The sequence below is a fragment of the Octopus bimaculoides genome, chromosome 1, assembly GCF_001194135.2.
Source record: "Octopus bimaculoides isolate UCB-OBI-ISO-001 chromosome 1, ASM119413v2, whole genome shotgun sequence".
Classification (NCBI taxonomy): domain Eukaryota; kingdom Metazoa; phylum Mollusca; class Cephalopoda; order Octopoda; family Octopodidae; genus Octopus; species Octopus bimaculoides.
Window position 1 is genome coordinate 114571978 of NC_068981.1, and position 17642 is coordinate 114589619.

At 36.2% G+C, this 17642-nt stretch overlaps 1 protein-coding gene across 1 annotated transcript in view; it reads left to right on the forward strand.

Moving 5' to 3' along the window:
• Positions 1 to 17642, forward strand: part of LOC106874947 (ribosome biogenesis protein bop1-B) — a 51632-nt gene that overhangs the window by 17553 nt on the left and 16437 nt on the right. Inside the window, exons 12-19 of the mRNA XM_014922866.2 lie at positions 3658 to 3790; positions 4999 to 5123; positions 5470 to 5552; positions 6282 to 6392; positions 7907 to 7981; positions 11145 to 11247; positions 13056 to 13140; positions 16387 to 16494. Coding sequence (XP_014778352.1) covers positions 3658 to 3790; positions 4999 to 5123; positions 5470 to 5552; positions 6282 to 6392; positions 7907 to 7981; positions 11145 to 11247; positions 13056 to 13140; positions 16387 to 16494 — 823 coding nt within the window. The remainder of the gene's footprint in view (positions 1 to 3657; positions 3791 to 4998; positions 5124 to 5469; positions 5553 to 6281; positions 6393 to 7906; positions 7982 to 11144; positions 11248 to 13055; positions 13141 to 16386; positions 16495 to 17642) is intronic.

The window sequence follows — 17642 nt, forward strand, 5'->3', positions numbered from 1 at the left end:
AACCACACTCAAACGGTGCTTTTTTATGTGCCACTGGCATTGGCCATGCTTGAATGGTGCTCTTTATGTGCCACCAGCACAGGTGCCAGTCAGGCCACACTGGCATCAGCCGCAACTATGATTTTACTTGGTTCAACAGGTCTTCACAAGCACAGCATGTCACCCAACAATTGAAGGATGCTTTTAAACAGGCCAGTTATGCAACACAGGCATTGGTCGATCTCACTTGGCTTGCTGGCACTTCTCATGTTTCCAAAGGTCTCGGCTGCTTGTCATTGCCTCTGAGGCCCAATGTTTGAAGTTCGTGCTTCACCACCTCATCCCATGCCTTCCTGGGTCTACCTCTTTCACAGTTTCCCTCCACTGTTTGGGTGTGACACTTCTTCACATAGCTGTCCTCATCCATAAGCATCACATGTCCAAACCAGCGCAGTAATCTCTCTTGCACACCACATATGATGCTTCTTATGTCCAACTTTTCTCTCAGAATGCTTACACTCTGTCATGCATGCACAGTGACTGATTTGGTCACCTAGGTAACGGAAGCTATCAACTACTTCTAGTTTTTCCTCTTGGCTTGTAATGGGATCTGTTTTCTGTACATTTTCGGTGTTTCTTGAACCTATGTATCTTCCACACACAAAAACTATTTTTCCAGTTAAGCTTCCTTTGATATTGCTCTTATGTGTTCAAAGTTTACACTGGGTACATCTTATATAGTTTCTACCTACTCCTTTTCTACAGATTGAGCAGAGCCATCTACCTGAAGGGATTTGTGGTTTGTCTGCCTTCCTACTTGCTAAGACTTTGGTTTCTGCTAATTTAACTCTTAGGGCCTTCGATTCTAGACCTTATTTCCACACCTGAAACTACTTCTCTAGTTCTGGTAGTGACTCAGCTATTAGAGGAAGGTTATCAGCATAGAGGAGCTCCCAGGAGCAGCCTGTCTTGAATTCCTTTGCTATTGGTTGGAGGGCTATGATGAACAAGCGTGGGCTGAGGACTGATCCTAGGGGAACCCCTATTTATACCCTGAATTCTTCCCTATACTCATTGCCAACCTTCACCTTACTGACAGCATCCCTCTACATGGCTTCTACAGCTCTCACCAACCATTCATCTATCCCTACTTTCTGCATTGACCACTAGATAAAGGATCGGGGGACTCTGTCAAAGGCTTTCTCGATGTCAACAAAAGCCAAGTACAGAGGTTTGTCTTTGGCTAGGTATTTCTCCTGCAGCTGTCTTATCAGAAATATAGCATCAGTAGTGCTTCTCCCTAGCACATACCCAAACTGCATTGCATCTAAACTAACTCTCTACCTAATTAGTTGGACTATGACCCTCTCCATGACTTTCATCACCTGATCCAACAATTTGATACCTCTGTAATTATTTCTATCTAAGGTGTCACCTTTACCTTTGTAGTAGTTGACTATGGTGCTGCTACACCAGTCATTTGGTATGACTTCTTTGTGTATCTCCTGGTTAGCTAGCCAAATCTTTTAAGCATCTCAGCAGTGATTTTTGATGGGCCGGGGTCTTTTCCTGTCTTCATACCCTTAATTGCTTTATCTACCAAGATACTGTCAATTTGGATAGTTGCGTTGGCATTCAGCAGACTCTCTTTCTCCTATTCATTCTCTTCATTTAGCAACCTTTCATAGTGGTGTCTCCAAGTCTCTCTCTTTGCAGCATCATTAAATGCAAGTGAACCGTCATCCATGCTGACACATTTCTCTCCTATGACATCACAATTTTTTCTCACACACTGTCTTGCAAATCAAAACACTTCAAGTCTCTGGTCCTCACAACACAGAACATTGGCAAATTTCTTCTTATCTGCTTCTCCTCTGGCTAAGTAAATCTGTCTCCTAGCCTCCCTTCTGGCTATCTGATACAGTTCCCTGCTACCACCACACTTCCAGTCCTTTCATGCCAATTTCTTTCCCCTAATGGCCCTGTCAACTACATTGTTCCACTACCATGTCACCATAGGTTGAGAGGAGACTTTGCACCAGCCATTGATCTGGTCAGTAGCCCTCAACAGATTGTCCAGTACGAACCTCCATTTGTCCTCCACATTATGTGATGCTATATCCTTCTCTTTTTTGTCAAAAGCTTCAAGTAATATGTCTCTAAAGCTTTGTCCATTCAGAGGATCCTTAAGCTTTCAGACCCTTCCTTTCCACACTGGTCATCTTCTAGGCAGCCATTTAGCCCTGATCCTGAAGTCGCTAACTATTAACCCATTTTGTGGGGTGCATTCTTCACCTGGGAAAGTTTTAGCATTTATAAGTAGCCATCTTTCTCGTCTCCTGGCAAGGGTGTAGTCAATCTGACTAGTGTACCCACCAGACTAGTAGGTGAGCAGGTGACTGTCAAGTTTCCTGAAGTTAGTATTACAGATCATAAGATCATTTCTATCACAACTCCTGCAGCCTGGTTCCATCCTCATTGCAGAAACCAAATCCGTTGCTACCTCGCACACCATGAAAGCTCCCTGGATGTTGTCCAACATGCTCATTGAAGTTGCCAACCACAAAGAGAAGGTCTTTGTCATTCGTCGACGAGGATGTCATACAATTGGTCTTTCTGTTCATCAGGTAGCCCTGGCTGAGGAGCATAGGCCAAGATATATATATATATATATATAGTGGAGCACTAACAGCACTGTCGAGCGTGTTCATTGCCAGAGCAGCTATCTGGCTTGCCAGTCCCCAGTCAAATCGTCCAACCCATGCTAGCATGGAAAGCGGACGTTAAACAATGATGATGATGATGATATATGTATATGTATATGAATGGAGTTGAACGCAGATGTTATTCCAATTCTTTTACTTTCGACGTATGTTTCGAAGACAACATTGGTTTTATTCCAAAGGAATAAAAGGTGTAAAATAATGTAATCTTCTCATCAGGAAAGAAAGAGAACCAATCTTAACAACAAGACATTATAACAATTTTGATGACTACATTAATGATAAACAGAATGCTATTAAGTATTTTTAAAATAACCGTTAGTAGATCTGATGTCAAAGGTAGACCATAGGAAGAGAAGATCTTATGTCATCTTGTATGATGGGACAAACATGGTGGTAAAATTTTCTGAGAATTATGACCACAAGTTAGATAATCTGAAAGAAAATAGTACAAATTAGACAAAGAGATATCTTAAAACTGTAAGAAGAGGTTAAAAAATTGATAAATTTGCTCTGGAACATTTTTCTTGAAAACGGACATTACTTTTGCACTAACCTGATATTACCTTGATGAATTACACACATGCTGTTGGCGATGTCTTTTCCTTCTTTGGACTTTTCGCTTTCTCCTTTCCAACGAAGAGCTATGTTCAAAATGTCAAGCTCTCTCTTTTTATCAAGCCTCAGGCTAATACCTTTCTTGTGCATGTCCTCTTGTTGTCCATTAATTTTATTATTTATTTATTTGAATTGACTATTTACTGCACACCCACACAGACCGTCTACGTCCTTCCAACTGATTTGGAGTGCCCGATTCATGGATTTTCTATTTTTTTCCCTTGGATTGTTACCTTTAAATTCCTTCAGAGTATGTTGTTTCTGCACCTTTAATTTTACATATATAGATATATATATACACACACAATGTACACATTTATTTATTTATTTATGATAGGTTCTGATGATTGCACTATCAAAATTTGGGAAGTATCAACAGGCCGCTGCTTCAAGACAATTTCTGTTGAAGGCACAGTTAAGAGTATTGCTTGGAACCCAAACCCATCACTGTGTCTTTTAGTTGCTGTTGTGTAAGATTTCTTTATTTATTTTAAAGTATAAATCCTCAGTCAATAGAAAAATAAAATCTTTAAAAATAATGAAGAATAATTTCTCCTCCAACTGGAGCATCATTACTGTCAGTTTCTTCCTTTGTTAGGAATTTTGGAATGGGTAACATTTTTTTAGCTATACCAAACTACAGTACTGGTTTATTTTTTTTATTTAATTGGCCCAAAGGCCCTGTAATGCAAGAGATAGAAGAGAGTAATGATTTTAATCAGAGAATAGAGTTAATTATCTGATGAGTTGTTTGAATTAGTTTAAAGGTAGAATATTTAATCCATTTCTTAAATCAAGTGTTTTAAACAGGCAGGACCATGTGGCTCTTCTTGAAAGTTTTCTTATACTTTACAGAGGTTTATCATAAAATGAAGAGCCAATTTATGTGTTTAGCTGTATAGTATTTCTCTAATACTATATAGAAAATCAAAAGAGCCCTGCAATAAAAAAGGATGCAAACTTTTTCAAGTATATACATTATAATGTGTAAGAGTTATAACCCAAGCTGTGTTCTCATGAAACATGAGGATGCATTTATTTTAAATGAGAAAAATCATACATACTAGTTGAAAGTCCTGGTGAATTATATCTAGAGTAAATTTATATTGATACAAGAACTGGAAAATTTGGTACATTTCTAATTTCATGGTATATGTTTTTCATTTATAATTAATATTCATGTTTATAAATAAATTCATAATAGATATATTCATGTAGAAAACATGCCCTCGGCAAAGGTACAAAAATATGTTATTACTTAGAAGGAATTGATATTGAATAATTTTCTGTGTAATCTAATGTAAACTTGAATATGTCTAACAAACCTACGAGTTCTATTTTTACATCCTACATCTAAATAAGTTTTTCTCTTCTTACCCCACCTCTCACGTGCTATATATATATATATATATATATATATATATAAAACTGTTTCATTATCTTTTCTTCCTCTCTACTCTTTTTCTCCCTCTATATCTCTGTACTCCTAAGAAATTTTAAAAACTATAAATAGTAATTCCTTCCAAGTAAATAACATTTTTGCATATTGGGAAGTCTCGGCTCACTGAAATGTCTACAGTTTTCAAATGAATAAATAAGCATGTAAAATAAAGGTTTTAATCGAGAAAAAAAAACGATGAGGAAGTAATTAACATAATTATTGTCTTTCATATTACAGTAACTGGTCTGTGGTTATTCTTAATCCTGGTGTTGTAGATAAACTGATTGTATCTGGCACAGATGAGCTGTTAAAATCTTTTGTTACCACAGAAACAATCACTGAAGATGGAGAAAATGTAGAAAGTAAGAAGACTGTTTTTAACATATTTGTCCGTAATCATTTAATTCAATACAGAATACAAGTGGCTGATCAGATGGGGTACAAAGCAGCCTGCTTAGTACTCCATCTAATCATATCATTTTGTTAGGTGTGAACTTTTCATAGAGAAGACATGCCATTAGGTATAATAGATACAACAGAGTACATTTGATTACATGTTAATATGAGTATTTTGTTAGCTTACAGTCATGAAGTGGGATGGACTGTGTAAAGCTGATTTGTTCTAAATCCAGAAATTTTATAGCTATTTCATGATTTGTTAATTTCTTTGTTTATATTAGATACTTTAATATAGTTTGTTATTTTCAGAAAACACTAAGTTTGTTATGTGGGAATCATTTGAAGGTAAAATGTATGATGCTGGACTTCGACTGAAAATTGTTCATCCACAGGTTTGTTTCTGATCTCTCATTTATTTACATATAGTTCCATATTCATTCTTGTAGGGATTTAGTTTAAGTACAATAAACTACCAAAACTAATGTCTATTTCTTGAAGATTTGGCCTCTAGTTTAATGTCTTTACTTTTTCAGTTGTTTTTGTTAGATAAGTAGGAAGTAAATATGATTTAAAAGAAGCAAAAAATGATATGTGCTAAATGTAACAATGTATTGCTTGAAGAAATGTTTTAATTATACTGCTTCCAAGGAAATTCTCAGAGTAATAAATTACACATCAAATATGTGCTCTTAATTTAGGTTTTGGTCTCCAACAGTCCTTGAGGACAAGATTAATTTTGCTTAATAAGAGAAATGGATTACATCACATGCTCTGTGGTGCGATGTATAATCAAACTGATACATTGTTTGAGGCCTAGAAACATTTGAGAAATGGGAGGATAGTAGAGAAAAATGTTTCTTAATGTTCCTAAGAACTTAATGCTTCCAAGCTCCTGGCCATTATCAAGCACTGACAGGTATAATTTCTTGTCTGCTGGGAAGTAAACTTCAGACATGTAGAACTTAATATTTAATGTTTAAAAGGGATACATGGGAAGGAATAGTTACCTAAATTTAAGTAGTCAGTGAACTAAATTATTTTGTGATAGTTTATAAGAAGCTGTTGGAATAGTGAAAGAAAAGATATCTGAAACAGAATTGCTTTTGGTTTTTATTTCATAGGAAGTAAACCATGTGTCATGGCATGCCAAAGGTGACTATTTTACATCTGTGATGCCATCAGCCCATAGCATGGCTGTTTTAATTCATCAGTTGACAAAAAGAAGGTCACAGGTCAGTAATATGCATTTACTTCTTTTTTATTTTGTCTGTTTGTTAAGGTTTAAACATGATACAACTTTCAAGAATTGGTTTGTGCTTAGTCCATGATCTGGTTTTGATTTGCCATTTCACTTCATTGTTAACAGTCATGGAAGGGTATGAATGTCAAGCAATCTCCTTTTCCTTCTATAAATATGAAGCCTTGAAACTACTTATGTAACAAAATCAACACAAATTTCCTTTGACTTAAACCAATGCTAGTGAGTGATGTGTTGTTTCTGTAAATTCTAAATTCTCTAAAGCAGTTTTTCTCATCCAACTTCAAACTGCTTAACTTTTCTTAAGTTACTTATGTTGAATTTACTTAATTACTACTGTGTAGTAAGTTCAATTGCAATTGAAGTCAACTTTTCTTTCCGTCTCACCAAAGTTAGTAAAATAAGTGTATGTAATGGGGGTGTAGGGGTGGCTTCATTGCCTATCTTTAGCCGGAGTTTCAAATTATATTGTAGAAGAATGATAAATCTCCTGTTGAATACAATGCCAATCTATCACATATAAAAATCTCAGACAAGTGCACTGTATTTGCATAGAGTAACAGTTTCAAACCAGAACTAAAAAGATCAGGTTTGAACTCCAGATCTATGAGAAAATTTTTGCTTTATCCACTTGTTCCTGTTGCCTCTGCAGTCATATACTGGATATAATTTCATGCGGTATACTACTGCATAAAATCAGGATCGTTATTATGAGAAGTGTAGACGCAGTTACCTCACCTGACGGTAGCTGCCTAAATAGCTCGCCACTAGATGGCACCACATCATCGTTTAACGTCCGCTTTCCATGCTAGCATGGGTTATGGCACATATAACTCTAAGGTTCCAGCACTCAGTCCTTTCTCTTTGTCATCGCAACAGCAGCGTGTGAGGATGTGACCTTGTTAGCTCTTGCATAACGCGCACAACAGCTAACAGACATTGAGCAGCTATGAGGTAGAATACACAGAAGCTGAACATGGCCTTCACTTGTAAACACCTTCCATGATTATTCAACTTTTATATATTTGTGACCTAGAGTAAAAGTATTAGGAAGGGCATCCAAGCATAAAACCATGCCAAAGTAGACCTTGCCAGTGTTGGTACCATATAAAAAGCAGCCAGTCCACTCTGTGTTCGTATTAGGAAGGGCATCCAACTGTAAAAACCATGCCAAAGCAGACAGTGGAGATTGGTTCTGTTCTCAGGCTTACCCGCTCCTGTCAAACTGTCACATACACAATGTATTTTTTATAATTTAAGGCTGTAAGTTGTTATTTGAGGGACAGGAGTAACTGTCCAGAGTCTGTCCCTTGTTGGGTTGAAATAAACATATTTGTTTAAACTTAGATCAATATTGATTGGATAGAACTATGATGAAAACCACCTTTTTTGTGCATGGTTGTATCGGGAACTAAAGAGTTACGTAGTTTAATTTATCATAATAAAGTTTATTACTGTTGTTTTTACTAATTATTTTTTCTTTAACAGAATCCATTTTCAAAGTCAAAAGGCATAGTCCAGCGTGTACTTTTCCATCCTGTAAAACCCCTGTTATTTGTTGCAGTAAGTATCACATTTAAATTCTGTTTGTAGCCCATCCAAACATTTTCAGAACCAGAAATATTAATCATTGAGTGATCACTTCAGTTGATATTTAGATAATTATTTCTATACCCACAGGGAGTGGTCATCCGAGTACTGCAAACTGATGAAGACAACAAGATATTGCTATGGACTCGCCCAACCTGCTAAAAATAGCAACCAAATCACATCCTATTATCTTAAAAAAAAAAAGAATAAAGGAAAGATGCATCAAATTATGTAGTCTAAAACATCCCCTAAAAAGACAATTAAATGGAGTAGTCCATTTGTGACTGATCTTAACATAGTCCTAGTTATCTGATATGATTTTGTCCACTACTGAATTGTTGTTTTATCATCCATAGTCTTTCACTGAATTTTGCATTTGAATGAGCCAGTGATATATTGTGATTTCTGTGGCATTAATCAGAAGAGACAAATCTTTCCTTGGTTAGTGTACAAGTTCTTGCTAGTGGCTATGACAATTTCAGTGAGTACTGCCATTGTTTACAGCAATGGATCGTTGAGCAGGGAGATTGTCAGATGGATGTTTTATTATCCTCTTTAGCTAAACTTCATCTGATATGTACCATTTATCCAGCAATTGAAAAAATAGAAGTGAGATGCCATTACTGAGTGACTAAGAATACTGCTATGGATAAAGGGGAGTGATTAATGAGTAAAGGAGGCTGAGAAGGATGGGATAACCTGTGCAAAGATGACTAGTGTTCGAGTTGTACTTTCAGTTTTGAAATTTTGTTAAGCAAGATACTTAACCCTTTCATTACTATATTACTAACCAAAATGCACCCCTTTCAATTAAGTTCTATTATAATTGTGAATTTAGACTGGTTTCATAAAACATTTCTAACTTTTTTATTTAGCAACATATTGTGGTTTTTGGAATACAATAATTTAGCTAGAGGTTCTTAAATCTGTTGCATAATTTTTGTCTTAAAGAGTCTCTAAATTACAGATAGATACAGGATAATTCAACTAGATATAAAATTCTTTCAATTTTGTTTAAACGTCATCAAAGAAAATGAGTTATTAGCCAATTAATATTTAATTGGGTATACAACAAAATTTTAAAATCAAAGAATTGTGCACATTACTGGATTATCAGTTGAAATTAGATGCATATAAGACAAGCGTAGCAATAAAGGATGAAATTCTGGAAGTTCTCTTTGAAGAAAACTAGAAAATGAAATACACTCAAACACATACTTAAATACACAGAAACATATGATGATTCACAATGCAAATTGATCAAAATTTGTCACTCACATTGCCGGTAAATTAAAATGACAGATATATGAAAAATAAAAATGAAGTAAATGTGAAAAAAAAAAAATTTATAAAATCAGATCATATACATATAAATCACACAATATTTCTATCATGGTAATTTAATGCAACTTTGCAGAATGCACATTGGAAATTTGTTTCAATGGTTTGTCCAATGAGAGCTTTTTTTTTAATGAAGGCATCACAGCACTACCTTTTGTGACCCTTGATTTTCTCTAATTTATGGAGATGAGCCGAAGTCATAGGGCTATCCCCCTGGCAGGCTCAAGATTTTGTTCCAACAGTTATTTTTTTGGAAGGAAAACCAGCTTTCAACTGCATTGCTACATCTGGTCGGAGCTGCTGATAGTCACATCACTTTCAAGCCCCTCCTGATTTGGTGTATAATTTGCATTAACAATGTTTGTATTTACTATAGACCAAACCGGGTATTGCCACCATTTATTACACAGTCGGCAGACCAGGTAATAGCTCATCTGATTCTGTCAATCTACACCACCCATGTACTTGTTTATAATCAAGGTTCACAAACAGGGTGCCATTTTCATCCACTTGTGATTGTGCAATGCTAGATAGAAAATTGATTTGCTTCTTATCTCTGTACAGTCGCTAGCAAGTTTCCTTTCTGCTGTTGGATTATTTCACCTCTTTTTTAACTTGGCCTTTTTTATATCCAGCAGCATCCCTTTCCTACTTGAAACAACTGTAGAACATGTATATGTTGCTACAGCTTCTAAATTCACCACAAGTTTGACTGAACTGAAAAATAATATATGGCCCTGGTTCACTACTTGACAACATAAAACTGTTATCCTTTCTTTGTCAGTATTAAAAGTCTTTAAAACAATGATGTAGAAAAAATGTGGGGAAAAATCTCCAAAAATTCACAGAAGTCAGATATCATGCTAAACAATGTCGGCTACTGTAACTTAGTTGTTTACCTAGTGAAATCACGTGTTTTCATGAATGTACTAATGAGATTTGCACTGAAATTCTCATTTAAATCTGAATTGGTCATTATGACTGGTTTCAGACAGGCTGGTATTATTTGCCATTTTAGTTCTCAGGCAGTTATGGTAGGCTTGGTATTGAAAGGATTAATCCTTCTAGTCTATTTATGAAATGGTTATTAAAGATTGTACCAGTTGTAGGGAAGCATTATAGCAAGGTGTCTCACAGAATGTAGTTTAGCATACTGCTAAAGATATATTGGGGATCAATCAATTAACTATATTCCCTTTCTTTCTGTAAAAGTGAAAAATCCTTATTTTCATTGTAATCAGCTGCAGTGTATTACATTCTTAGTGAGTGGAAACTTGATAATGCATTGTCTTAACGTCTGACAAGTCAAAAATTTATACCACAATGTCAGTACTGCTTTGTGTCTACAGTAGACATTCACAGTACAGTAGGCTAGTATAAATGCTATGCTCTGGTTTGATGGTGTTAAATCTTCTTGATAAGATGATGTGTATGGATTTTAATACACAGCCATGTAGTACCTATTCTAATCATCCAGATGGAAATAAGTGTACTGTACAAATACACAATGTACTGCCAGAAGTGCATTTGAATTTGAAGGCTATTAGTTAGGCCTATTTTCTTCAGCATGAGAGGCTCTAAGTCTCCTGTTGAATCAGCAAGAGCTATGAATAAGGTTGAGTTGAAATACATTCAGAACTCAGTTTCCCCCCTAAGAAGCTCTAATGGATTCATCTTGTGGTCCTATTTCAGTCCTTAGTTGCAACTGTTTCTTTTGGAGTAGTTTTCCTTCATTTGGCCTGATGCCTTACCAAATTTTTTTAGTGAATGTTGTTATTGTTCTTATCTTTTGTAGACTCAACGCTATGTGAGGATATATAACCTATTGAAACAAGAAATGGTGAAGAAACTAATGACCAATGTTAAGTGGGTCTCCAGTATTGCACTTCATCCAGGAGGTCAGTGCCTGATTACATGTACTAAAAACAATTCCCCTTGCAAACGTTCTTTCATCTTTATTTTATTTTCTTCTCTCCCTCTTCTCCACTTTCTTCATCTCTCAATGTCTGCTAGGCTTACTTGTGTTCAAACATGTATTATCTTTTCTTTTATGTTTCGGTCATTATACTGCAGCCATGCTGGGGCACTGCCCTTGAAGAATTTTTCAGTTGAATGACTTGACCCCAGTACTAATTTTCTTTTTAAGCCTAGTACTTTTGGTGAACTGCAAGGTTATGGGGGTGTAAACACACCAACACTGGTTGTTAGGCAGTGGTGGAAGACAAACATAAAGACACACACACACACACACAACATATATATATGTGTGTGTGGCAGCCGTCTTTCACTTTCTGTCTGTTAAATCCACTCACATGGCTTTAGTCAGCCTGAGGTTATAGTAGAAGACACTTGCTCAAGGTACCACATAGTGGGACTGAACCCAGAACCCTGTTGGGAAGTAAATTTCTTACCACACACCTGTGCCTATGTATATATTTTTTTAATCTGGTACTTGTTCTGTTGGTCTCTTGTGCTGAACTTCTAAGTTATGGGGATGTAAACACACCAACACTGGTTGTCAAGCTGTTGGTGGTGGATAAATGCAAAGACACATATACAGTTAGGGTTACAATTAGGCTGGGTGAGTGATCAATTTCTCACTGGTTTTTTATGCATGACTTGTTGTAAGTTAAAGTTTGTGTATACTTGTAATTATCATGTATTTTCATCTGAGACAGAATCACTTAATATATCTCTCATCACTTTTACCTCATTAATTGCAATATGATCTATGAGAGTGGCTCTGCTGAATGTTAAACTAATTGTTAATATTGTATTGTACTAAGAAGAAGAAAATCTCTAAAAAATGAGAATGTGTGTGTGTTTTGAATAATTTAATTTATGTTAGCACAAGAGGAAAGTACGATAAGTGAGACTGTATTATTTCATTTGAGTTTAGAATGTGATATTTTCATTTGAGTTTAGAATGTGATATTTTCATTGTCTTAGATTTTCTAATGGCTTAGTTAATCTGTTCCTGATCACTATGTTCTGCATTGCAAGTGCTGATATCCAAGTACTGGGTAAGAGATAAATCTTCCTTTCATTAGGATGGTCAACTACAGAAAGTTCTTATAAAGGGATTGAACTGACATTGCTAACCTATGAAATTTGTCAAATTTTAATCCTTTAGCTTTCACATTACTCTGTCCTATCAAACATCATGCTTATTTATTCAAACTGATTTGAATTAATCATATAGTGTCTCACTGCTTCAAGATTTCAATGATATGAGTATAAATTTTCAGAATGACATTGTATGGTAGGTGTAAGATGCTGAATCTAGTCAGTTTGAACATAAAACAGGTAGGGATATTTTGGTCAGATTTGTCAATTGAATTACTAAAGGTTTAAATCTAGGTAAGCTAAACCAAAAAGGAATAAGTGTCATGTCTTCACAGTATAAATTTTTCTTTCTTTTTTTTTTCCTTTAACCATAATGTTCTAAACATCTTTTTCTATGTTTGGTAATGAATGAAAGTGTTTCTGAGACAAAATTGTCCACTTTTCTTAAGCATAGGTTACCTTAATCAAATATGGAATGATTGTTCTGTGTAATGCCATATTTGAGATTTTGCTGACTCATAGGTAGTTGGGTTATAAAAGGATTACTAAGCATTTCCTACATGCTCAATAAACAATTCCTTTTGTTAGTGTTTTCAGTGCTATGAATTTTTCTTACTCTTCTATCTATTCTAAATTTCAGGTGATAATCTTATTATTGGCAGCTATGACTGTCACTTGAGTTGGTTTGATTTAGATTTATCAACAAAACCTTATAAAACACTCAGGTAAGAGGATTTTCAAGTTTCTGTGATTTTTTTTGTTTTATTTAATGATATATCTTAAGATATGCATAGATGATACTACTTTTCTGTGTTTATACAATGTGAATGAGTTTTTAAAAAAAAATTTCTATGGTAATTTATTTCATATATTATCCACTCTGTTGATATTAGCTGACAGCAAGACAGTTAAGCTGAAACATGTGGAGACGAAATATGCTAGAAGCAAGACATGAAAATACCTTCAAACTAAGTTGCCTATGCAATTGATAAAAAGGTCAAAGTTCTCTTCTCGTGATATTAGTTATATTGAGGTGATGGATTAGTCACATCCTACAGCTGTAATGTATATACACGTAATCATCGTCATCGTCTTTAATGTCCGCTTTCCATGCTGGCATGGGTTGGACGGTTTGACTGAGGGCTGGTATGCTAGATGGCTGCACCAGGCTTCAATCTGATCTGGCAAAGTTTCTACAGCTGGATGCCCTTCCTAATACCAACCACTCTGAGAGTGTAGTGGGTGCTTTTTACATGCCACTGGTCCGAGGGCCAGTCAGGTGGTACTGGCATCGACCACACTTGAATGGTGCTTTTTATGTACCACCGGCACAGGACCAGTCAGCCAGCACTGACAATGGCCACACTCCAATGGTGCTTTTTATGTGTCACCGGCACAAGGGCCAGTCAAATGGCACTAGCATTGACCATACTCGAATGGTGCTTTTTACGTGCCACTGGCATGGGTGCCAATCAGGCAGTACTGTCATCGACCACCACAGTGATTTCACTTGACTCAACTTGTCTTCGCAAGTGAAGTTTATTGCTACCTCTTCCACAAGTTCCCTTTACTGCTAGGGTGTGACATTTTTCACACAGCTATCCTCATCCAAATGCAACACGACCATACCAGTGCAATCATCTCCCTTGCATGCCACATCTGATGCTTCTTATGTCCAACTTTTCTCTCAGGGTGCTTACACTGTCATGTATGCATACTGACATTAACGTCCAGTGGGGCAAACTAGCTTCATTCCTTGCAAGCTTACACATGTCCTCAGCAGTCACGGCCTATGTTTCACTGCTATGTAGCTTGTTTGTTCGCACACATGCGTCATAGAGTCTACCTTTTACTCTGAGTGAGAGGCCTTTTGTCACTAACAGAGGTGGGAGTTCTCTGAACTTTGCCCGAGCTATTCTTATTCTAGCAGCTAAACTCCCAGAGCACCCACCCCCACAACTGACTTGGTCACCTAGGTAACGGAAGCTATCAACTACTTCTAGTTTCTCCCTGTGACATGTGACCGGAGCTGTTTCCTGCACATTTTCAGTGTTTGTTGCCCTTGAGCATTTGCCACACAAAAACTATCTTCTCAGTTAGCTTCCTTTGCTACACCTTTTATGTGTCCATAGCTTACACCAGCTACATCTTATGGAGTTTTTACCTACACCTTTTCTACAGATTGAGCAGGGCCATCTACCTGAAGGGATTTGGGATTTGTCTGCCTTCTTACTTATTAAGACTTTGGTTTTTGCTAGATTGACTCAAAGGCCTTTCAATTCTAGACCTTGCTAGTTCTGGTAGTGACTCAGCTATTAGAGCAAGGATGTCAGCGTAGAGAAGCTCCCAGGGGCAGCCTCTCTTGAATTTCTCTGGAGGACTATGATGAGTAAGAGGGGGCTGAGGTCAGAACCTTAGTGGACCCCTACCTCTACCCGGAATTCTTCTTTGTACTCATTGCCAACCCTCACCTTGCTGACAGCATCCCTGTTCATGACTCTCACTAACCACTCATCTTTCCCTAGTTTCTGCAATTGACCACCAGATAAGGGATCGGGGGACTCTGTCAAAGGCTTTCTCCATGTCAGCGAAAGCCAGGTACAGAAGTTTATCCTTGGCTAGGTATTTCTCCTGCAGCTGTCTTACTAGAAATATAGTATTAATGGTGCTTTTCCCTGGCACAAACTCAAACTGCATTACATCTAAACTAACTTCCTCCCTAATTAGTTGGGTTATGATCCTCTCCATGACTTTCATTGCCTGATCCAACAACTTGATACCTCTGTAATTATTCATATCTAATGCATCACCTTTACCTTTGTAGCAGTTGACTATGGTGCTGCTACACCAGTCATTGGGTATGACTCCTTTGTGTATCACTTGGTTGACTATACGGGTGACTAGCCTATAGCTGACACCTCCAAATATTTTAAGCATCTCTGCAGTGATTCCTGATGAGCTGGGGGCTTAGAATCACAAACCTCATAAAGTTGACTTTTTAGATGCTTCTCTGGGCTTATAGTTAAACACTTATAAAGCCCTGTCATAAGCCAAGTGAAAAAGTTAGGCAACAAGCTGAATATAGATAAAATTAAACAAAAAGTTGAGTGGAGGAATGTGAAGTGCACTTCACATTCCTCCACTCAACTTTTTGTTTTATTTTGGCTTAGATCTCGCTCGAAAGTCCTTACACATGACGCTGGGCACAGGTGCCATCACGGTTTCGATATACTACATTAATATTCCTCGCACTTTCTACTGTGTTGTCTTTATTAAACTCAGCAAAATATGCCGGATATGCTCCTTTGTCACTTACACTATAACTTTGAAAAACTAACTGTTAAAATCGAACTGCTGTCTTAAAAACTGGCACTAAGAGTAAAGACAAGGTAAAATCACTACTTGCTTTTATAGCAAGTTGTTGCAAGTAGTTTATCTCATCTTCCTCTGACTTTTAGTTCATGCAATTGAAAAAACTGCATTATTTATGAGACGACCCAATAGTTACTATACTGTATACTTTATATTACAGATAGTAGATACGTGTTTTGTATGTAATATATGTAAAAAAAAAGACCTTTTTCTTTTAAAGTAGTTAATGTATTTTATTTTTGCACATTGTGTCATGAGTTTTTAACATTAAGGGAGAAGAGATTGAAATGTGATTTCCATTTGAGAAGCATAAGAGTGTTGAAAGGAATAAACCCATTTGGAATATATTAGAGTATTCATACCCAATTTATTTATTTATTTATTTATCTTTAAACTTTGATAATTTCATTTTACTGAATCAACAATAATAATTATTTGCAATATTGACATAGGTATTTACATATGAAGAGACGGGTATATAACTACATACTGCTGACAATTTTCTCAATCCAAATGATCAATGATTGTATATATCTATGTATTTCAATAGAATTTTAGTATTTTTCTTAATTCTACTCTTTGATTTTATTCTTCAATAGACATCACAAAAAAGCAATTCGTCAAGTTTGCTACCATAACGCATATCCACTATTTGCATCAGCATCAGATGATTGCTCTCTCATTGTCTGCCATGGAAGAGTTTATAAGTAAGTGACAGTTTTTCTTTTTTTTTATTACTTATACTTTATACTTTTCAGTTTTAGCTTTAGAACATCTTTATTTTTATTGTCATTCATAGCAAATTGGCAGAATAGTTACACCATTAGTAAAAATGCTTTGCAGTATCTGTTCGAAATTTGTATGTTCCAAGTTCAAATCCTGCCAAAGTCCACTTTGTCTTTCATCTTTTCAGCATCAATAAAATGAAGTACTAGTCAAGTACTGAATTCACTATTATTGACTAATCCTATTCCTTCTAAACTGCTGGCCTTAGAAACGAGAACAATTATTTCTTTTCGAACACAGTGGATCAAATTCCTTGTGCTGTTTCAAGCTGTTATATATCAATTTTTAAGTATCAGAAAACAGGCTTAATTTTTTCATTAGAGCCATTGGTTGTTTTCTCAAGACATATTTACTATTACAATCAACGATGAATGGAACATACTTTTGTCAGTTGGGTCAAATGAGGTAAAGAGAGTTATGTCTCATCTCTAAACTACAATAACATGAACAAACCAACACTGATTGTCAAACCAGGAGGCACTAATATGTATGCACTTGTGCTCATTTATACGCTATATAGGTTCTATGTATCAGATTCACTCTCAAGGCATTAGTCTACCTATTCTCTTCCTTTCACCATTCCCTCTCTCTCTCTCTCTCTCTCTTCCTCCTTGACTCTCGTCACTGACACATGACGAAAGGGGATTTATCTTTCTGTCCATTTCCTTCCTGTTTCCTTTCATATCCATTTGCTTCCTGTTTCCTTTCATGTCCATTTCCTTCATCTGTTTCCTTTCATGGCTTGTCTACCTAGCGTTCATAATAATTTTTCTATCCTCTTGGTTCAACAGCCCTCACCGTTTGTTTTTACTGTCATGTTCTCACTGTCCTGTTCTTGTCAACACTTTCATCCTCTGCAAAAAATCCCAAATTTTACTTAATTTGCTTTCCGGGTAGGACTGTTTCAATGAAGTTGCGTATTGTCCTTGCCTTCGAAATGCGGAGGGAGGAGATGAAACAGGGGCAACTGACGAAGGGGTATACTATATATATATATATATATAGATAGATATATAGATAGATAGATCTATAGATATAGTTAGATAGATATATAGATACTTAGATATTT